General features: G+C 35.1%; 3 protein-coding genes across 9 annotated transcripts in view; 2 read left to right on the top strand and 1 right to left on the bottom strand.

Moving 5' to 3' along the window:
• LOC120420471 (uncharacterized) overlaps nucleotides 1-22,756 on the top strand; it is a 76,808-nt gene that overhangs the window by 20,715 nt on the left and 33,337 nt on the right. The gene's annotated exons all lie outside the window — the stretch shown is intronic.
• LOC120420472 (uncharacterized) lies at nucleotides 2,218-5,434 on the bottom strand. Of its 2 annotated transcripts, none has more exons than XM_039583507.2 (8): nucleotides 5,241-5,434; nucleotides 5,066-5,182; nucleotides 4,941-5,021; nucleotides 4,817-4,882; nucleotides 4,692-4,760; nucleotides 4,582-4,635; nucleotides 4,401-4,523; nucleotides 2,218-4,344 (listed from the first exon to the last, which is right to left on the bottom strand). In XM_039583507.2, exons 1-8 carry the CDS (start codon nucleotides 5,310-5,312, stop codon nucleotides 2,260-2,262), a joined length of 2,667 nt encoding a protein of 888 aa, XP_039439441.1. In that variant the 5' UTR covers nucleotides 5,313-5,434; the 3' UTR covers nucleotides 2,218-2,259. The 2 variants fall into 2 exon arrangements, with proteins under 2 accessions (XP_039439441.1, XP_039439443.1); XM_039583509.2 differs by having other exon boundaries at nucleotides 4,941-5,009; nucleotides 5,241-5,433.
• On the top strand, nucleotides 6,572-8,244 carry LOC120420473 (uncharacterized). The gene is made up of 7 exons (XM_039583511.2): nucleotides 6,572-6,713; nucleotides 6,786-6,863; nucleotides 6,934-6,995; nucleotides 7,053-7,304; nucleotides 7,367-7,678; nucleotides 7,740-7,941; nucleotides 7,997-8,244. The coding sequence occupies exons 1-7, from the start codon at nucleotides 6,695-6,697 to the stop codon at nucleotides 8,161-8,163; spliced, it is 1,092 nt and encodes a 363-aa protein (XP_039439445.1). The 5' UTR covers nucleotides 6,572-6,694; the 3' UTR covers nucleotides 8,164-8,244.

The following is a 22,756-nucleotide window of genomic DNA, read 5'->3' on the forward strand; positions in this document are numbered from 1 at the left end:
TTACCGTGTATCATTTTTTTCCAGTGTAGTCCGTATCCATACCTACAACTTTGCCGAAGACACCAAATCGATAAAAAAAATCCTTCAAAAGATACAGATTTTTGAATTTTCATACATCATTTCTGTATGGACAGCTGCCAAATTTGTATGGAAAATTAAATGGACAAACTAATGATGCAAAATGGCTTCTTTGGGCATACCGAAGGCACCAAAAAAGTTTCAGTCGGATTAAAAAATACAAAAATTAAAATTGAAGATAAAAGACCGATTTCGTAGAGAACTGCTCATATGAAACACAATAGCTTCTAGGATATTTAAAAAAAATACTCTAGAAATATGGTTTTCTTTAGGAAATCAATCTATAACGACAAAAAATTATTTAGAAAATAAGCAAATTTGTATCTGTGTTTAAGTTAATTCTACCGTGTGGGTCGGAAATAGGTACTAGAACCAAAATAGGTAAAAAACTACACGCAGAAAATGTTTTGTAGAATCAGCCTGTACGAGGTTTGAATCAACAAATTTTTTGTGGAATATAGTCAACAAAAAATTGCGTTGAAACAAACATTTATTTTCTCAATTCCACAAAAGTCTTTTGTTGTTTTGAAAAAGCTGCTTTGACGTTTAGCGTTGATTCAACAAAAATCTTGATTTTCAAATCAACAAAAAGTTTTGTTGATTCAAACATGCCTTATTTTTCTGCGTGTAGAGAATTGCTCAATTTGTATTGGTTATCTTAAGTTATTGTCTTCAAAATTGAAAATCTATAGTTTCTTTTTTATGCATTTCCTCAAAAATCACAATTCAATCATCGTGCCATTTTTCCAAACGTCTCTGCACAAAACCACCCAAGCCTTGGTGTGACATTTGCTCACACTTTGGGGTGGCGGTTTTCCTCATAGTTGGTTAGTAGCAGCGTATTTCTGACACTTTCAGTTTCACCACCAGTGACGGGCAACGCGACGTGCTTTTTTTTAGCGTTGCATTTTCAAGCACGTGCTCTTTTGCCTTCCTGGTGGTGGTGGTGATGGCTTTAGCGGGGTGTAATTGAGCAATACGTTTGCCTCGTGGTCACGCAGGTTTGTTTTTAGCGGGTTTGAAACACTTTTCAGGAGAATGGTCTGAACCTTTGTATTACGTTTTTTGGTACATAAATTTAGCTTGAAAGTATAGTTTTTAGTATTAACTTCCTAATCTGACAAAAAAAAACTAGAATTGACGAAATTCTACCGCAACATTCCTAACGAATTAACTTCGTATCATTCAAACTTTTACATAACCTAGTTTTTTTTTTGCATTCTCCTGCAGTGCTGCCAATTGTTAGCAAAAACACGCTGTCTGCCGGGAAATGAAACTGAAAACGACCTACTTTGCGCCATGGAGCATACCGTGGAACGACTGCAGGCCAAAACGGGATGAAAGCTCCCGCTTCTAGGGTAGACGGTCCAATTTTTGACTTATTTTTGAGGTTACTTCCGCCGTGAAAATTACTCAAATCAATCATAAAAAAGGAAGTTGTCAAATTTGGCAACACTTTTTAACGGTCACTGCCTTCTTAAAACGTCCAGACATTCCGTGCCGCGGACAAAACTGGTCCTCCCGTGAGCAACTCCACAGGGAAGCACACGAAGCTAGAGTAAAACTAGTCTAACTGTACCTTGCACTACTGGGTACAAAATCCAGATCGACGTGTGCAAAACGATTTATTGCCAATGTGCACGCCACCACCGCCATCTGGCTTAGAGAGGTTTGACGTGGAAATATGGCATCTCTGCGGGATAGTTGGCGAAAACATTGGAGGTTTTCAGCAATTTGTACCGATAGTGCAAAATTGAGTAGTTAAAAAAGTGTGTTGCTCTCGATATGTGTTATCTCTTTTGCACCACTCGGTGGAAGTACTCACTCTCTCTGGTTGTTTTGGTTGTGTTTATTTTGCGCTCCAGGGACCCGGACAAAACGGTACAGTGGAATTGATTGTAGAAACAATGAATTTACAATGTTTTTTGTTGTTAATATATTATTTACTGTTAAATCATTGTAACACCCTGGGATAATGTAACAATCAAAACTGATGGTTTAACAGTAGATTTTATTGTAACAACATATTGCTATGTAAAAACGATGTCATGAAGGGTTATTTAATCTGATACAGTATGGGACACTTGGCACAAGAGAAAGCTGCAAATTGAACAAAAAAAACTGGTTCAGACGAAAGCAATTGAACAATTTTATTTTTTAATACATTAATTTTACGTTATATTAATCCTTATATGGCACAAAATCTACCTTGCAGACATACAACGTATCGTCTCTTTTAATTCTTACACATTTTTTTAAGCTACTATTAATCTTGACCATCTTTAATCTACGAGATGCAACAGTTCCACTAGCAAAACAATCATTGATGTGATTAATTGCTATTGGTATGTAAACGAAAAATACGTTCGTGTTTTTAGTGAGAATTTGTCTGATAATACCGAAAATGGTATGCCCATCATCCACTATTGAGAAAGTAGAATCACATCTAAACCGTTCAGATTCATTTGGCCATTTCCGATCTGGCTTGAAGAGATATTTACCGGTAATAAAATTGTTCTGAATGAAAAATAAATTGTCTGCATAATCATGTTCAATAGTCTCCAAAAGTTCAATGGGACATTTTCCAACAATGGTGCTAATTTGAGGCTTACTATCTAATGATTTACAAAAACTTACTACTTTTTGTTGTACTAGTTCAAACATTGGTGAATAAAAACGTTCGTGATATAAATTACATCGCATTGTGACCTGCAAAATTGGGCTGTTAGGACCTTTAACAAATTTTTTGAGCACTCCATTTAAATCCTCGAAGTTAAACAAAGAGAATGCCCAAAGGGGACCAAAATTACGTACACAGTTAGATAAATGCAGCAGGAGATGGACATTGTAGTTCATGTGTTGTTCTCCATAAAACATTTCAAATTGTTTAACAAATTGGCTTAGTTGTGCTTCACATTCTCCAATTACTTGTGAATTTAATGGCCCACACAACATAGTTTTGATTGTAGTTGAAAGAGTACAAAAATGGTCGTAAAATTTTTGCGGTAAAACGTTCAACAAGCAAATTGGACCGTATAAAAGTAGCCAAGCTTGCCACTCATTGCCTTTCCATGAGTTTCGATCGGAGAATTTACGGGCATTTCTTGATGATTCATGAAATGAATACGTTGAATCTAGAACATTATCAATCTGTGCCACGTGCGCTCTGATGTAATAATCGCTGCCCACTCCATCCACCCACAACTTGGCCATTAATTTGCATACTCCAAGGAGCACACAATGAAGATAATCAACCGGACAGCCTTCAACAATATCAAAATCTTGTATCGAAACAAGTGGTGATATCCCTTTAAATCCGTTTACAGGTTCACCTCGCTGGTTGGACAATGCCATGGCTTTCAGTACATCTATGTTGGTTCGCGGCCTAACGTTCTCTAAATATTTGTATCGCACTTGCTTTGTTTCTACAAGAGAACCTGGATGAGTACAAAAGCTGCAAGCTTCATAACCGTTATATTGTTTCAGCTGCTGAATTTTACATCTAGCCACACTATCAACGCAGCAACAAACCGTCGAAACAGAACACTTGGTATGTTCGTTTAGCTGCACACCATTTTCCGACAATTTTTGTATTTGGGCTAGAAACGGCGTTAAGAAAACGTTCAAATCTGGTTCCTCACGTGAAAGCCATAATCCAGCGACGATTGTGTTCCGGCGTGAGAATCTCAAATCAGGCGGAAGTTCGTTGATAGTCACAATAATGGGCCACAAGGATTTCCGGGTGTTAGAATTGAAAACTGCTACACCGTCAGTGTTGAAACTCAAGCTTATGTCTGTGGCGTTTGATCTTGTCTGCTGTGTCACGTTCTTTATGATTTTCCCATCAACGATATCTTTTATATCATTTTCCTCATTACTTGATTGCCTGTGATTTACGATCAGCTCCCAGTGCTTCGCGAGAATGCGCTTTAAGTTTGATTCCCAGTCGAAAGATATAAAAAATGACTTCTTGGTATTGCAACAGTTTGAGCAGCTCTCAGCAACATTCTCTCCTTGGTAGAGTTTGCAATTATCACCAACATAATGTCGATGATAATCTTGTGACGAGCATAACGCGAGAAATGAGCTAAAAGATTCAGGTAGCGATTTTCTGCCGAAGATTATGTTTAACATGCGCAAAAGATCCTCCATGGCGCGATTTGTGAGATTATGACGCATGAATATGTTCATCAACATAAGGATAACTTCATTTTTAGTTATGTTTAAGTTGGGATTCAGTTTTTCACCCTCTTCAAACATTGAGTCCTGAAAAAAGTAAAAAAAAAATAAAAACTTTAAAACTTGCTGATACAAAATAATACCTCTTCGGAGTGCTCAAAAAAATCATCTGGACCAAATTCTGCGTTCGAATCCGTTTCATCGCCTTCATGGTCATAATCTGTTGCGTTACCCTGATCGTTGAAATCATCGCCAGTGTCTAGGAACTGCAAAAAGAGAAAAAAAATTAGCACAAATTATGTACAACATACAGAATCCAATCACCTCATTTCCCGGACTCATACTGCCAAATACGCCCGCCCAAGATGGCCCCGCGGTCTGAAACAGAAACTATTTAGTTTGTAAACAAAATATGAATATTAAAAAAAATAAACCTCGTGATTTGGGAAAGAAGAACTTCCGTTGTCCTCCCCGGAAACGCCCGCCCGAGATGGTCCTGCGATCTGGAACAAAAGATATTTAGTTTGTAAACAAAACATGAATATTATAAAAATAAAACCTCGTCATTTGAAGAGGAACTTTCGTTGTCCTCCCCGGAAACGCCCGTCCGAGGTTGTCCTGCGATCTGGAACAAAAGCTAATTAATCTGTAAACAACACATGAATATTACAAAAAATAAAGACCTCCTGATTTGGGACAGAGGAACTTCCGTTGTCCTTCCCGAATACGTCCGCCCGAGATGGTCCTGCGATCTGGAACAAAAGCTATTTAGGTTGTAAACAAAACATGAATATTATAAAAATAAAACCTCGTCATTTGAAGAGGAACTTCCGTTGCCCTCCCCGGAAACGCCCGCCCGAAGTCCTACGCCGGAAACTGTCACCCTTTCCGTGGTACTTGGCGAAGATCCTGCACTTCGTGAGATCTACGAAGAATTATTTGAAATTTCCTATATTTTGACTTAATTATAATGTTTTTTTTACCGGTTTTGGATTTCTTGAGTACGGAACACCCCGAACTTTGTGATAAAGCGAATAATTTCTCGAGTTACGCATTTTAATTTGATTTTTGACTTATTATTTGATTTCTTACAAAGCTTAAAGAAAAAAAATTAACAGCTGTTTGACAGTTTATTATCAACGTCTTTTACAAAAGGTCGGACTGTGTAAAAACGAAAATGTCAAGATGAAGTCGGACCTTACGGAATATTGCACACGCAAAATCCACATAACACAGATCTGTGTAAAAAAATTACACAGATTGTAGAACATGTTCTAGCTGTCAAAACTGTGTAGTTTTATAACACAGATCTGTGTAAAAAATTACACAGATTTTCGATCAGCTTTCGTTTCAAATCTGGGTAAAAACCAAAAAACTTAAGATGGCGACTTTCATGCAGCTCCGAGAAACTTGGTAAGTTATTTCTCGTGATTTTTTCCATGAATTATTGTTAAATTGTCTTTCTCTATTAGATTTTTTATCATTTCGGCCATCGGTTCCAATAAGAATCAGTCCTAAATTGGATTTTCAACTTTTCAGGTAATGCATCTCATGAAAAATAGCTAACCTTTATTCTAACCTCTCACGATTTTTATTCCAGATCGGTAGCTTTTCTCTTGGATGTCCTACTTCGTGTGCGGCAGAAGTGCCAGGCTTGCCCGCTGCGAAACTATCCACACCAGCTATTCCAGAGGAGGAGTTCCGAAGACAACACAAGCAAACGGATACTGCGGCTCCTTCAAATGTTTCAAAAAATCAAATGTTTATTATGTTTAAAATCTCAGACTTAAACTAATAAAATGTGCTTTATTTTTAAAATATATGTTCAAAATCATCTTCAGAATCAAAACCATATTTTATATTCTACCCAGATTCTGTGTAAAATTTTACCCAGATCTGTGTAAAATCCTACACAGATCTGTGTAAAATTTTACACAGTTTGTTTAATAAAAATTACACAGATTTGACAGACAGCGGCTGTACACAGATCTGTGTACAAGGCTTCTACACAGATTCTGTGTATTCCAGGTTTTGGGCAATCTGTGTCAAATTTTACACAGATCTGTGTTATGTGGATTTTGCGTGCACTTGTTAACATCCGCAACACGCATATTCTGAATTGCTCCTTTTAGAATTTTAGCAATTTTCTCTTTATCATAAAAAAAACAATCATTGTTTATCAAACTCTAATATACAGCTTCAAGAAATTATGCTCTTATTTAAAAAAATACATGCGTGTCATTATTTTAAACAAAAAGTTTCAAAATCACATGATTAAAGTTGACAGTTTATGTTTTTTCGTGCTTGACAAAATTTAGAGTGTACCCATGAAAAAAGAGGTGTGTGTGTGTAGAGTGCAACCAACAAAAATCAAACCGTCAGTCTCCATCATCGTGGTCGGTCGCCATTTGCTGCAGAATTTTTTTTCGTCGTTAAAATGGGCCGAACGAAGAAAGGTAACTTAGCAAATTAGTTTTAGATTCAATGTTACACATCTAATAAACAATATTTATTATTTATCTTTCCAGAAAACCCCAAAAAAGTGAAGACTACGGCCAAAAGTGCTCAACAAAAGCGTTCCCGGAAGGCGGGGGCGGAGCCCCAAGGTGAAAATTTTGAAACCAAACCTAACCTAAAAGTGTTCCTCAGACTGATGTTCTTTTTTTATTTTAACAGAACGTCAGAAAAAACAGCAAAGTGCGGCCAAAACGGTGAACGATTCTGCGCTTAAACTGAAGGTTAGAGAGAGATGAATTGAAAATTAAAATAAATTTAATTTATGTTTTTTTTTTCAGCTGGACGAAAAGCTTCAGAAATCCGGAATAAGCCTGAGCCAGAATGGTTTGGAAATGGTGTCCATACCAAGTGGCGCGTTTATCGAAAACTGCCCGGGACCGTCGACCTCCAAGGACCCTCTGAATTTGAGTGTGACGGCCGTGCCGGAAGCTGCCACCAAGAACGGTAGCTTGTCTCTAATGACCAGTGACGAAGAAGACGACAGTCAGGAGGGGGACGGCGATTACGATGACGGATCGACATCAGAAGAGGTATTTTCAGCCGCTTCCATTAAAGTTTGACACTTTTATAATAAACGTTGATCTTTTTCCAGGAGACCTTGGATAAGTTCTCGAAGTTACACGTTCACACCGAAGTCGCCAAACAATCTGCGGCCATGGAAGAAGATCCGTTCCCGATGCCCATCAAAGCTGAGAAAACCCCACCTCGAGCTACACCACAACCGGAGAACGACGCGCTGACCTACGTTAACATGTGGAAGAACAAGTTCCTTCATCAGCTTGAGCAGACCAAGGAGCTTTCTAACAGTCTGCTCAAAGAAAAAGCGAAATCATCCAGGCTGAACCAGCTGGTTGTCACGCAGATGGCGATGATCCGGGAATTGCGCCTCGGAAAGGAAACAAGCGTAAATATTTTGAATGATTCTATATTTTAGTCTGACTGATAGTTGTTTTTTATTCCCTCAGGTGTTTACCACTGAAGCTGGAGTGGATATTACCGTTTCCGAAATGGAAGACATCAGCTCCCAGTCGAAACATGCTGCCGACTTCGCGCAGCGCCTGGCTGTATTTTTTTATGGGACGGAAGGCCTTCGCACGATGAAGGTGACAACTAAGGGTGGCCAAGCGATGAAGCCTATTTCACCCAAAAAACTCAAGTTTATCCATAGTAAGTTTCATTATTTCATGTTATACACATTTTTAGAACATCTTTCAAATTTCAGATAAGGCAAGGCAACATGTTGCCAAGGTTGCGGGGCTGGACGCCTATGAGAAGATATCAATCGAGGCCAACGCGGCCACACTCAACAAGGCATTGGCAGAAAAAATTCAGAATTTGCGCAAGGCTCAGGTTCTGAAGGAAGCCCATGGAAACAATGTCTTCAACTGATTCCTGATCATAACTGACGAGCACCATTTGTGCCTACACTTACCGATCAATCGTATTAAATAAATAATGTAAACTCTAGAACTTGTTTTTTTTTTTGGTATGAAGAAACGAATTTTGAAAAAAACAACGTTTTTTATTGTAGAAATGCTGTACGGCACTGTTATCTTAAAACCATGCTTTTTACTGTAAAAATGCTGTAAATGGTTGTAAAATACAGCTCTAAGAACGTTCAGAAATTACATCAAAATAACAATAAAATCCACTGTTTCCCATACAAAAAAAGTTCGTTGTGAATACGCTTAACCACCCCCCTTTTGACAGTGAAAAACGTTGTTGAACAACAAACTTCACTGTAAAACCGTTGTTGGTTTAACAGCAAAAACTATTGTTTTGTAACAATGAAAAACATTGTAAATCCACTGTCAGCTTTTGTCCGGGGAGGCATGTCGAACTATCGTTGAAAGTTTTCCGTGTGTTTTGGTTTGTTGTTTTGTGGAGGAAAAAAAATGAATAAAAAAGAAATAGCCTAATGACTATCTAAACAGAAACAATTCATCAACGTTCAGATTGGTGTTGAAAATTTATTTATTTTTATTTTTAAATCAACATTTTTGTATAATTTTCGTTGTGAATTTATTGTCAACATCAACACTTAAAATACTTCAATATCTATGGCTGATTACTCAAGGTTACATTTTTGAAAATTTGAGCAAAGATGCCTTCAAAAATTAAATTTTTAGGAAATACATTTTCAATTTTATTTAATGAATATGTTTGCCATTTTTCAATATGTTTTCGATTTTTGATAACGGCCAGACTGTTGGAGATCATTAGAAAATATAATGAACTACAATTATTTAATCAAATGATTAGCGTTTGCTTGGTTTTTGTTTTTTTTTCACAATTACGACTTTGTGTAATTTGAAAAAAAATTAACAAAAGATTTATACTGATCATAACTTTGGGGCTTAGTAAAGTTCATAACATTTTCGAAAATATAAGGAATCCCGCCCGAAAATATAAGGAATTCCCGCCTTATCCTCCTGGCCGTCTATCGGATGGGTAAGTGAAACGTCGGTCCATTTTGCGTAAAAAAAATCCACACATAACCTTTGGACGCCTAGAAATGAGCAATAACTTGCAACAGAGACCCCCCCCCTCGAAATCGGTCCGAAAAATCAGGGGGCAAAAAAAATATTTTTTCAAAAACTTCAAAATTTTAAAGGAAATAGAAGTCTAGCCAAGTGAAAACCATTAGAAATGCATTTTCCTGCGTTTTAAACCATATTTAGCTTGTCTGTGATCGATCAAAAATATTTTTAATTTTTTTGAAATTCCAATGTACAGCACCGCAAAAAGTTTTTTTTTGACGAAAAAAAATCTCTTCAATACTTGGATATTTTGAAAACTAATGATTGCAAAACAACCGGGAAGGTGGAAAGTGCATTTTAAATCACTTTTTTCATTCAAATGTTGAGACCATAGCTGCTATTTGGATTTTATATATTTTTATTTTTTTTGCTCCCCCCCTCGACCCCGACCAGAGTCGAGGGACATAAACTTCAAAAAATATTTGCAACGGCCTTAGTGCAATTTTGATAAAGTGGACCGTTTTCAAGTTAAAGCCATTTTTAGGTAACTTTTTTTGAAAAAAGTTGCAGTTTTTCTTTTTTGCCCACTTTTGAAAAAAATATTTTTGAAAAGCTGAGAAAATTCTCTAAATAATGCTTTTTGAACTTTGTTGGTACGACACTCAGTTGTTGAGATATTGCCATGCAAAGGTTTTAAAACATGAAAATTGATGTTTTCCAAGTCCCACCAAACAACCCACCGTTTTCTAATGTCGATATCTCAGTAACTAAAAAAAATCAAATTGTTCGCTCTACAGCATTGCCTTGGCGTTCTCGATTGCGAGATTACTACTCGAAACTAGGTGTCCGAAGCAACGAATGGTCCGATTTACAATGTTATAATATGAAACATTCGTGAAATTTTGTGATATTTCCATGATTTAAAACCTTTGCATGGCAATATTCAGCAACCAAGGATCGTATCAACAAAGTTCAAAAAAGCAAAATATAGAGTATTTTCTCAGCTTTTCAAAAATAGTGGGCAAACATGTGCACTAATTAAAAAAAAAATCTTCGGCTATTTTCAAAACAGTTACCTAAAAATGGCCTTAACTTGAAAACAGTGCACTTTATCAAAACATCACTAGTGTACTTTTTGATTGCAAATTTGATTTTACATCGAAAAATGAAGATAAAAATTTTTTGCGACCAATATTTCGATGTTTTGAAAAAATCAATATTGATTCAAAAATTCATAACTCGGTAAAAGATTTTTTGCAGAACCTGGAAATTTCTGAAAAGTTGGCATTTAATGTCCTCTAATACATATCAAAAATGAAAAAAAATAAAAATAGTGTTTTTTTGCAAATCATGTTTTAGTGACAAAAAGTTTAATAAAAAATCACCAAATTTTTTTTACCGTGTATCATTTTTTTCATTTGACCAAAACACCAAATCGATCAAAAAATTCCTTCAAAAGATACAGATATTTGAATATTTATATATCATTTTTGTATGGACAGCTGCCAAATTTATATGGATAATTATATGGACAAACTAATGATGCAAAATGGCTTCTTTGGGCATACCGAAGGTACCAAAAAAGTTTCAGTCGGATTAATAAATCCAAAAATTAAAATTCTTTAATAAAAACCGATTTCGTAGAGAATTGCTCATTTGCGTCATATCAAAAAGTTTTTTCGCAAAATTTTAAATTAATTGATTATTAAGTTTAAGACAAATAACACATACAAAAATGTCAAAATTCAACGTATTTTTTTAAAATGTTTACACAAAAAGTTAAACAAAATGGTTTATAATGTTAAATTGTTTTTACAGGACGTCAAAAGACAAAACAAACTGTGATTTTACTATTTTTTCTCAGAAAATTTCGAAGCAAATCTATTGTTAGAATATCCAATTACATCAAAATGAAATATAGTACAAATCACAGTTGAAAGGAATGTCAAAACTCTGATATCTTAAAAAAACGAAGTTATGAATTGATTTTGTACTAATCAAGTATTTTATACGAGTTTTTCCCTGGAAAATTAATATTATCAGTATTTTTTGCTCCCTGATTTCTGGGGGAAAGTAATGAAAGAGGGAGGACTTGAAATAAAATTCACACTTGCTTACCAATCAATATTATCCAATCAATATAAAGAAACTGATTTTTGTTAACTGGAAAATTTGTTTAATCGAAAAAAAAAACAAATTTAGAGACTTAGTTACAGTTGGAAAACAGCTTAGTTAAAAAAACAGTTTTTTTCTTGCTGTAAATAAAAATAGTGAGAGCATAATTTAATTGAAAAAAAATTAACAGGACATGCAATTTAAGTTGTTTATATTTCTTGCAAAAAGAAGATTTTTTCAGCACGTGTCGTAAATTTATCCAACGAGGTTCACCGAGTTGGATAAATACGACAAGTGCTGAAAAAATCAAGGTTTGCAACGAGTTACATACAACATTTTTGTGCATTTCTGAAAAACACCCATTGAGTGAAATTATAAGTCGAATGTTAATGTATTTTGTCAATAAATCGTTTAAATCAATTTTTTTTGAAAAGTATTACTTTTCAAAACTAGTGCTGAAAAGTTCAACTTTTCAGCATCCATTTCAGTGCTGAAAAGTAGAACTTTTCAGCATTTGTTTTGAAATGTGTTTCTATTCGATTATGTTATTTTAAGTAGATAACAGTAGGCTGTTTCGTCACGCGAGAATGACAGGAAAAGTAGGAAGTTTCAAGACGGAATTGCAAAAAATTAGTTTTCGGGATTTTACAAATTGCGTTAAATAAGACATTTAAAATAAATAAAAATTGATAAAAAATTTCAATGAGTTTAAAAGATTGAAAATTGGATAAAAATTGGTTTTTTGACATTTTTTTTATTGAAATTTGAGGCCTCTGAGAGTTTGGCATTGGTTGTTGAGGGTAAACATTTGGCCTATTATAGATTCGCTGATTACAAAATATAAACCTGTGTGAATGCTTGATTTTTTCTTCTTTGTGGCTATTTTCTTGGTAGAGTTACAATATATCAAAAAGTTATTTGAATTTAATTGTTAAATTACTATTCGGCAGCCAGATTTTTGTGATGACCTTCCACAGTCTTCTAACAACTCGGGTGCTGCTACCTGTCGGTTTAAGCATTTAAAAATCCCACTGCACCGCCAAGCTTTCCATCATCTCAGCATCCCCCCTCACCCCTCAATATATGGGTCAGTGGTGAGTGTTTGTTTGAGCAATGCTATGCGCACACGGTTCAGTTATAATCGCAATTATCTTCCTAATTTTTTGCTTCTTTCTTTTTTTATTATTCCTGCCGGAGCAATTTTACTTTTCTTTTCTTCTTTCCTTTCTTTCACTTGCAGTTAGCTTGTTTTTTTGTTGCTCTCTTCTCAACTTTTTTTTTTTTGCTCCAAAAGTAACACAGAAAACCATATGGCGCTTACATTTTTTTTCCCTAGAGTAGCTTCTACATATTTATGCTACCTCGCGCCACCCGGAGAAAACACCTGTCTTGCTGGCCGACTCTCGTCAAATTTGGACTCTGGTGTAATTTCCTTCCCACCCAAAGTGGTGCCGGGCGCGCGCCTCGTTGGTTCAGCTTTAATTTTTTTTTCGTAATTCGGGAAAATTTCTCCGAAAAAAAAACAACAAATCCGTGACCCCGTGGCAGGTTCGGGTCGGTGTTCCCTTTTTTTCTCTGCCCGATGATGGTGATTAGTTTTCTCTTTCAAACTCATCATCACTTGAGAAGTTGGTGTTTTTTCTTCTTTTGGAGTGTGAGGAATTAGAAAATGATTATGATTCGGGCACGTGCCATGCGCGCACACCTTTGGGCATATCAGGGAGGTGGGGAGAGGTGGGCAGAGGTAATTTGATGTTGTTTTAACATTTTTAACAACATGTTTGGATGCCGTCAGTTTTTTGCGGTTCGTTTTGTTTCAATGGGGGTTACTCAGGTGAAACGTTTTCACCTGCTTTAAAATAATTGAGTGATTTCTAATTGTAAGATTGGTTTTAATTGATAATTTTGCCATTTAAAGATTAGAAATCAAAATTGAACTAGAAAACGTAACCGATGTCTTTTTATTTAAAAATTTTCCGGACTAATCCGAAACCCGTGTTTTGCAAACTAATACCATTTTTTTTTTCAAAGGCAAATTGTATCATCAAATAATTTATGCATAATTACTCTCATGCTTCTGACATAAATATAAGAAATGTCTAGGAATTCATGAATATATTTTGTCCTTTAAATTTAATGGCTTTATTACGATCTTTGGTCCCAAAATAGTGAAGTCTCAAACAATAAGGAAAAATATATTTTATTTATATTATTTTACTTTTGAAACTTTTGCATTTTATTTTACTCTTGAAACTTTAGCAAACATCTGCAGTGAACAGAATTTTCCTAGCTGTTAGTATATTATTTGATGTAATTATAATAAGGTCAATTCAAATTTTATTTTAAGTTGCAAAATTTTCTGAAAAATCAGGGGGTAAGAAAAACAGTATTTCAAAATTATTTTCATTGAATAAACTTGTATAATTGAGAGTTAACAATTCCAAATGCTATGCATATATAATTCCAACATCAACATTGCGCGTACTATTGATGTAAAAATAAAAAAATGAAAATCAACTTTTTTCTGATCGAGATTAAACTTGGTGGAGTTATTTGTGTTATCCCCACTTTTTTGGCTTCACTCGAAAATTCCATGTTTTCCGTGAATTTCTTTCAGTCTTTGGGTTTCATTTATATCAAAATTATCTGTTATTGCGCCTCGGCAAAAAAAACGAGAAAACCTTTACTTAAACGAATGCAATATGCTTTTTTTTCGATATTTTTTTTATTCTAATTATTCTAAATAAATATTTTGAGAAATCTATGTTTGAAAATGCGTAAAAAAGTCAAGCAAATTGGCTTGGGCTTTTTTAAAATGTATTTTAATTTTTTTAAATGTATTTTATTAATAAATTTTGATTATTGGTAAATCATTAAGAAAAAAATCATAACACAAATAATTAGATTTGTTTTTTTTTTATTTCAGAAATATTTGGAAAGATAACTATTTCGAACGTTTTCTTTTCTTTCAAGTTTATTTTTTTTAATTTTTCGTAGGCTTGGTGATAAAATAACTTTTTTTACAAACAGTCACTTTCAGGTAATCACCCATGAAAACAACTTGGTTTTTATCTGAAATTTATGTTGAAAAATGGTTCGATTTAATTTTAAACATTTCCGAAAATAAAATATTTAAAAAAAATGCTCCAAAAATGGCATTTTCAATAACAAAAAAAAAAATGATTTTTTGCGCAATTCGTTTCATGTACAAATTGAAAAACAGTTTATTATTTTAACTTTATTTTTTCTACGATTCTTCCTATCTACTCGATAATGAGACTTCGGATAAAAAATGCCTTTTTCAATATTTCATCATCGCCATTTTGGTCGCTTCATGTATTTAAAAATTCTAAATCACTTTAGCGTGGTTTAGGTATCATACTTAACTCTCTACAACCCAACCCCGCCTATAGACGGGCTTCGATTTAAAAAATCGCCAAAAATCAAATTTTCAACCAATTTTTGATCTTTAAAAAGCATTGGAAAGAAGAACACTTAAAATTTTAGAAAATTTTAGGGTTGGAAGTTTTACTTGTTTTATGTGGGTAATTCTCTACCAACTCACACGAAATCGGGAAAAGTTGCCCCGACCCCTCTTCGATTTGCGTGAAACTTTGTCCTAAGGGGTAACTTTTGTCCCTGATCACGAATCCGAGGTCCGTTTTTTGATATCTCGTGACGGAGGGGCGGTACGACCCCTTCCATTTTTGAACATGCGAAAAAAGAGGTGTTTTTCAATAATTTGCAGCCTGAAACGGTGATGAGATAGAAATTTGGTGTCAAAGGGACTTTAATGTAAAATTAGACGCCCAATTTGATGGCGTACTCCGAATTCCAAAAAAAAACGTATTTTTCATCGAAAAAAAACACTAAGAAAGTTTTAAAAATTCACCCATTTTCCGTTACTCGATTTAAAATTTTTTGGAACATGTCATTTTATGGGAAATTTAATGTACTTTTCGAATCTACATTGACCCAGAAAGGTCATTTTTTTATTTAGAACAAAATTTTTCATTTTAAAATTTCGTGTTTTTTCTGACTTTGCAGGGTTATTTTTCAGAGTGTAACAATGTTCTACAAAGTTGTAGAGCAAACAATTCCAAAATTCTTATATATAGACATAAGAGGTTTGCTTATAATCAATACGAGTTATCGCGATTTTACGAAAAAAAGTTTTGAAAAAGTTACTTTTTGCGTTTCTCTTTGTTTCGTCGTCCGTGTCTGTCGCGGGTGACGATAAACGGCCATGATCAACGACGACCAACATTTTCAAAACTTTCTAGTCTAGTCTAGTTCAGTGCCTCTACGCATTTATTTAAACTAAACAAGATAAATGCAAATTAAAATACTAAAAATGAAACAAGAAAAATCTAAAACAAGAGAAGTAAAGTTTTTCGTAGAACAAAAGTTGCTCAAAATGACCTCCTGAACACGGGAAAAATAAAAAAATCCGAAAAAAAATTGGGCAGTAGAGGGTAAAGCTCGACATTCATAAATAAGACAACAAAAAAAAATGTGATCGATTCGATTATCCGAAGTGAAATTTTCCAAGGACTTCGGATATTCGAGCCTGGATTGTATGCCTAAAAAATTGCCGAAGATACAATATCGAACAGAAAAAAATCGTTTTCAAGATTCCGATTTATTTATATTTAAAATAAAAAAATTGGTATGGACAGCTGCCGAAATTGTACTTATATTTTATGACCGAAAAGATAACAATGGGTTATTTTTGTTAACAAAGAGAATTTATTCACAAAATTCCAGCAAGTTGAAACTCAAAAATCGAAGAAATGGCGAATTCCTAGAAGAAACTAAAATATGTTTTTTTTAGTTTAGCCAGCACAGCAAAAATCCGATGGTAAAATCGCATGCAAAAGCATGCACATCACCTTCGTTAAATTAGACACATAGACATGTAAATTTTTTGCAAACCATCAGTATGGACTGGCGCCTTAGCCCACTCGGCCATCAGAACGATGAAAATCTGAAAGGATAAACACATATATAGGCTTGACATTTCGGTCAAGTAGGTTTCCCATACTGATGGGCTACATATTTCAGGGTGTAAAATTACATAAAATTGCATAAAATAATGCAATATTTATTTTACACCCAGGCCTTTTACACACAGCTGGATTACTACTTTTTTAGCTGTGAGATCATCATGGTTTGAAAATGGATTGTTTTTGTGTAATTATAATTTATTTGTACAATTTTAATCTTAATTTTGAATGACAGTATTTTTCTCAATCCATATCAACTTTTTTTATGCCAAAAAATTTCCAACTTTCATGCAAATTTCCGTTTGTTGCAAGTTTATCGCTTGAAATAATTTATCTTTCCAAACAAACACTACAAAAACGAACTGCGCTTGCTAAAAAACCTGACTAGATCTTTGTCGTGAATGTTGCACATAAACTCAGCAATGGGCGGAATTTGGCGCCATTACCGAGCACGTTTTTTTTGCACTGCACCAGCTGGTAATAAGAAAAAAAAAGGTGGAGCTCACCCAAACAAATACTAACCCCACCCCCACGACTTGATTGAAATTGAAAGGGAAAGAGAGACTGGAAACCCAGAATAGCGTAACGTGCCAGCGAGGGCGACTATAAATGCTACAGCAAGGCTACCAAGCACTACTAGGAGCCAGTCAAAATGTAATGTAATCCAGATTTGAACCCAGCTTCGCTGGGTGCTAGCACAGACAAATAGACGTAAATCACTACTGAACCAATGGTTAGTTTGGGATCATTCAAATTGACCGTTTAATTGTTGATTGATGCATTTAAAAAAAGTTATTTTCGTCACGCTACTTGTTACAATTTAGTTTTTTTATAGTCAACATTTTTTCCGTGTCAACCTAAATTCAAGAAACGATTTATCAAAACACCTGAACTACCGTCTGGCGGCATTATGTGCTTCTACTTAACGAGAAATTGCAAGGTTCTCCCTAATGAGCAACTGTTCGCAACCGGCTGCGGGTCGGTAAGCTTTTGCAAACTTTTCCGATTTTCTGAACTTGAGAGAGGGGAATTTGCGCACAATGAGCATACGAAAAATGCTCAAGTGAAATCGAAGGTTTTTTTTGTTGCAATTACCATAAACGTAACGCTGGGTTGAAACTTTCGATCTGCCGAGCTACGATATGGTCAGATTTTCTTCCCTTTTCCGGCGAAAACTTTTTTTCATTTTCTTTTGTTTAATTTCTAAATTGTTTGGAGGTTGTGCTTCTTTTTTGGGCATTCACGGGAACACTACTCTATAATTGAGATCTCTTGTGTGCGATATCGCGCGAACGAGCTACCAGATCTCGGCGTTTGGCTAGTGAAAGTGATTTTTTTTCGTGAAAAGTCAATGATTAAACCGTTTGTTGATGATTAATTACACGGTTTTAGGTTCGGAAGGTTTTTGGAGAGATTTATGCGCACGCGCTCAAAGAGAAACTGTAATCATGGGTTTGATTGTTGATAGGCGTTGCTCAATGGATATTTTAATTTGGAGGTACGTCTTTTGAAGGTTGAATCAGGGATTTAATTTACTCTTAACCAGAAAGTTTTGTTTAAAGCCTCTTTTTTTTGATTTTTGCGGCGATTTAACAAGAACGTTTTTTTCAAAATCGCCTACCGGAAATCATTTAGAAAGTCTGTACCTCAATTCAAACATATCTACAAATCTGTCCTATTCACGACTATTGTGCGATAAATCTTGTCGAAACTCAGCGACAAACGAGCGACTTTCTTCTCGCAAGATCCTAATCTATTTCCGCAGTTTAGCGCAACAAATCGCCATTTTTCCCCTGCCGAAAACATGCAGCAAACCTTGTTTCACTTGTAGACAACGATCAAAATAGAGCAAAACGGTTCGTTGAGCGCTGAGGAAAAGAGCGCATTTTGCGCGTGCCAAACTGAACGTGACAACTCCACGCAAGAGAGAGGCCTACTTGGTCGAGATACTTATCTCGCCAAATCGTGGAGACAACTTGGACAACCCCGCGATCTGGAAGAAAGTTCAGGAAGAGCCGTCCCGTTTTCTCCCGATCCGCTCCGGGTGAAGAAGCTTGCGAAAATGCAATCTACGTGTGTTTTTTTTTTGCTTCAAGTGGTGCATCCATTTCAAACTAGCTTCGCGTTCTCTGTTAGCGTCTGACACGAATATCGCGGCTCGAGAGGGTGCTTTCTTTGTCTGGTGAAAGAGAGATGATGTTTACCTTTCAGCAAGTTTCGAGCATACTGTAACTGCTACTTGGCTGCTCAACAGCTGATTCGAGGAACTTGATTGCATTGGTGGTCTATTTTTCGGTGGAATTCCATTAACAGTGGTTCCTAATTTTGTTTATACACTTTTCTGAATTGCAAAAATAAAATTAAAATGATTCGAATAATGGAAATACAAATGATATTTCAATTTTTAATTTTGTTGTGGCGCCGTATATTTGAATTTTACAAAAATTGAAAATATTTTGTAACGATTCCAGACATGCTAAATATGATTTCAAATGCAGGAAAATGCATTTCTAATTGTTTTCAGTTGGTTAGACTTCTGCTTCCTTTAAAATTTTGAAGTTTTTTGAAAAAATATTTGTTTTGCTCCCTGATTTTTCGAACCGATTTTGAAGGGGGCGACATAAACTTTGAAAAATATTTGCAATTTTGTAAAAAAAATTAGTTTCAAGTTTTTAATTCTTGCAAATTTTTACCTTAGTGCATTTCTTTCTATTCAAATGTTTTAGAGAAACACACAAAAGTGGGAAAATTTAACTTTCTATACCAAAAATTCTAATACAGTCCAGTACAGTACAGTGATTGCCAAGCATAAGTATGACCCCTAAACTACCCTTTAGTGATTTCGAATTTTTAATTCTAAGATGGCGGCCAAAGTCGCGGGGAATTTTTTTTGGAAAATTACATTGGTTATTTTTGAAAGCAATCAATTAATCAAATTTGACTAAAAGGCCTCGAAAAAATTTCACTCTAGATAATCGAATCACGAAAAAAAACTTTTTGGTCGTCTTATTTTTTATTATTTAGCTTAAATATGACTCTCAAACTACGCTAAAGTGATTTAGAATTATTAAATCAAATGGCGGTGATGAAATATTGAAAAAAATACATTTAGTAATTTTTAAGGCAATTAATTATTTAAATTTGACTAAAATGGGGTCTCAGAATTTAAATGTGATATTTAAAGTAAAAAAATAAAAAAAATACTCAAAAAAATTCTCATTATTCTATTATCCGAAGTCGGTTAATCGAAACTTCGGATAATCGAGTCTTTGCTTAAAACTGTACTTTAAAACGGCATTTTTTAATTTGTGTATTTTATACAACAATTTTTATAAATTTTAATCCATGTCAAAATTGGCTTAACTTCACACCCATTTTCCAAATAAGTCCTGTATAAATTTAATTTAAAGTTCTTGTCACTCGACTCTGGTTCAGGTCGAAGGAGATGAGGCGAAAATAACAAAATTTCAAATGTTCAAGTCAAGTTTATTTTTTTTTTAAATAATTTTTTATCACAAAATTTATTTTTTACAGCAGTAATGCTACTATAAATATTTTTCAAACTATCAATTGATTTGTTAAAATATATTGTTTATTTATGAGCAATTCCAGCTAAAATCAGGAATTTTTCTGGTACTTTTGTTCCCGACCCTCTCCGATTTCAATGAAACTTTTTAGACATTTTATCCTTGGCCTATAAAAGCCATTTTTGTGTTTATGGAGCCAGTTGCACTCGATAATGACATTTGAGAAGGGCGTAAGGGTTTTCAATATTTTTGTATTTTGTAATTTAAAAATTACTGTATCTCGAAGCCGTTGCATCGTATCAAAAAGTGGTCAAAGAAAAACTTGTAGGAAATTAGACGAGCTTTTTGAAAAAAAAAATACACTGAATGAAAAATGCACGCCAATTCTATGAGATTTTTCAAATTTTAAGTTTAATAGTTAAATTTTAAGGTGATGTCACGATTTCTTTTCGTTCAAAATTTTCGTAGAAATAGCCTAAAATGTGACGAAAAGACTCACGAAACATGCAGGATGGTATGTCTCTCCTAAAAATATAGAAAAATCATTTACTAAAACTATTTTTTTGAAAAGTGGTCTAAACGTCAAAATTTTCAAAAACCAATAGTGGGAATCGATTCCCCAGACAATTTTACATAAAAGTCTCCATATTGACCATTGTCCTATCTCCAATAATTGTTACAGCGCAGCGGTTTTAAAAACATAATTTTTGAAAAAATAGGTTTTTAAGTGGTTTTTGGCAATTTCTATATGACAGACTTGATTTTTCAGTCTCGTAAATATTTTTACCGGAAAGCTCGTCCAGTTTCCCATAAGTTTGCCTTTGATAGCACTACCAGATCAGAAAAAGTCGATTTCGAATTTCTACTTTTTTGTGTACAGTTGAGGCAAAATGACCCGAAATCGGAAAAACTATTTAATATAAAATATAATTTAAAAATATTGTGAACTGCCTTTTTGCCAATAAAAATTAAATTAAAGGATAATTTCAATAATGATTTGGAGGATCTGCCAACACTGTGTTCTGCTATGAGTACTTATGTGAATTATACAAAAATAAATCAAAGTAGGATGACTGCAATTTTGAAAATAATGACTTTCCCACCTGCTGCAACCTCCCATCGGATGAGGAAGTAAAATGTCGGTCCCGGTCTTGGTTGTTAGGCCGTTAAGACATTCCAGGTGTAGGAGTCCTCTCCATGCCATAAGTACAAACAAAACACCAAACCAAGCCTACTCCGGTGGAATCGCTGGCGGCGGTTGGACTCGCAATCCAAAGGTCGTCAGTTCAAACACTCGGGTGGAAGGTTCCTTGGAGTAGAAAGAGGTTTGGGTGCTCTCCCCATTCAAGCCTTCGGACTCCTAGGTTCGAGCAGAAACTTGCAATAGAGACCACAAAAGACCCGGGGGTCGTTAATGTGGATGGTTTGATTTTGATATTTTTTTTACTTTTAAAAATGTTTTATTACACAGCCAAAAATCCGATGGTAAAATCGCATGCAAAAGCATGCACATCACCTTCGTCAAAATAAACACTTAATATTACACACATCATGTTCAATTTTTGCAAACACAATACAAAGTTGCAACCGACGGGATTCAAACCCAGCACCAACAAATAAGGACTGGCGCCTTAGCCCACTCGGCCATCAGACCGATGTAAAGCTGCATGGATAAACGCATATATCAGCATGACATTCCGGTCAAGTAGGTTACCCATTCTGATGGGCTACATATTTCAGGGCGTAAAATTACATAAAATTGCATAAAATAATGCAATATTCATTTTACACCCAGCACTTTTACACGCAGCTGGGTTACTACTTTTTTAGCTGTATCTTGGAACAAGTATTTTGATTAATTATTCCCAATTATTTGGCAACCCTGTCATAAGTAATCGACCATTCAGAGGGATTTATTAATTTTTCAAGGGTGGCTGTTGTATCTTTTTACATTTGAAGAAAAATTGCTTCTTGAATCGTTTCAATGCACAGCAAAAAAAGAAACATTTTTTTACTTACTTAACCGAGATATCTAGCTCATACTGACGTGTTCTGGGTTCGAATCCCGAAGAATTGTTCTTTTTTGTTCGGAGAATAACGGTACTTTCGGCGTGTAATTTCAAAAGTTTTTTCTAAGAAAAGTAATGTGCATGCTTTTGCATGCGATTTTACCATTGATTTTTTTTCTGTTTAGACATTAGTATTCCGGCATTCTGCAAATCTGGCCGCGGTTCGTTGGCCACGATAACGATCATCATCATCATCACCATCAGCTGTGGTGGTTTGTTGGTGACGTTTTGGTGCCATCCACCTCTCCGTCGCCGTGGCCGCCATGTGCCGCCAGTCGTATAAACACAGTCCTCCGCTGAGCGACAGAGTGTGCTCCGTATGCTTTCTAGGTTATGTCGGTCCACGAAGAAAGCCCGGGTGAAAAGTAGTAGCTGAAGCAGCAGCAGCAGCAGAAAAATCGATTAATATCTCACCTGGGTTAATTTTGTGTTGGTACGAAGAGTGCTTTTCAAACGGTTGTTCGGCATGATCTCTCTGGATATTTGGAGATGGACCAATTTTTCAATCTTCCGATAACCTCCTTCGAACAAGTGTAGATAATTATTTGGGCGAACAAGTGTGGAATATTTGCTTAAAATTGCGTGGAAAATGAAAAATTGCGTGGAAAATGGAACAAAACCAATGTCACGGTATTCACTCTGTTTCTTTAATTACAAAATGTGTTCCATTTTCCAAACCCAATCAAAACTTGGTTAAACCAATTCTAATTATTCACTGCTGCATTTCGTGTGAAAGAAAGCAACCTCCCCCTTTTGTTGTTATCTATCTTGACCGGCTGAAATCA

The sequence above is a fragment of the Culex pipiens genome, chromosome 3 (genome assembly GCF_016801865.2).
Source record: "Culex pipiens pallens isolate TS chromosome 3, TS_CPP_V2, whole genome shotgun sequence".
Taxonomy (NCBI): domain Eukaryota; kingdom Metazoa; phylum Arthropoda; class Insecta; order Diptera; family Culicidae; genus Culex; species Culex pipiens.

What these genes read in the sequence shown, in the direction of transcription:
- LOC120420472 (XM_039583507.2), bottom strand. Translation starts at nt 5,312, where the DNA reads ATGCGTAACTCGAGAAATTATTCGCTTTATCACAAAGTTCGGGGTGTT. An exon ending in CCTCTGTCCCAAATCAGGAG is followed by an intron (nt 4,883 to 4,940) that starts GTCTTTATTTTT and finishes CTTTTGTTCCAG; the next exon opens with ATCGCAGGACAACCTCGGAC. An exon ending in TTTTTGAGCACTCCGAAGAG is followed by an intron (nt 4,345 to 4,400) that starts GTATTATTTTGT and finishes TACTTTTTTCAG; the next exon opens with GACTCAATGTTTGAAGAGGG.
- LOC120420473 (XM_039583511.2), top strand. An exon ending in ATTCTGCGCTTAAACTGAAG is followed by an intron (nt 6,996 to 7,052) that starts GTTAGAGAGAGA and finishes TTTTTTTTTCAG; the next exon opens with CTGGACGAAAAGCTTCAGAA. An exon ending in AAAACTCAAGTTTATCCATA is followed by an intron (nt 7,942 to 7,996) that starts GTAAGTTTCATT and finishes TTCAAATTTCAG; the next exon opens with ATAAGGCAAGGCAACATGTT.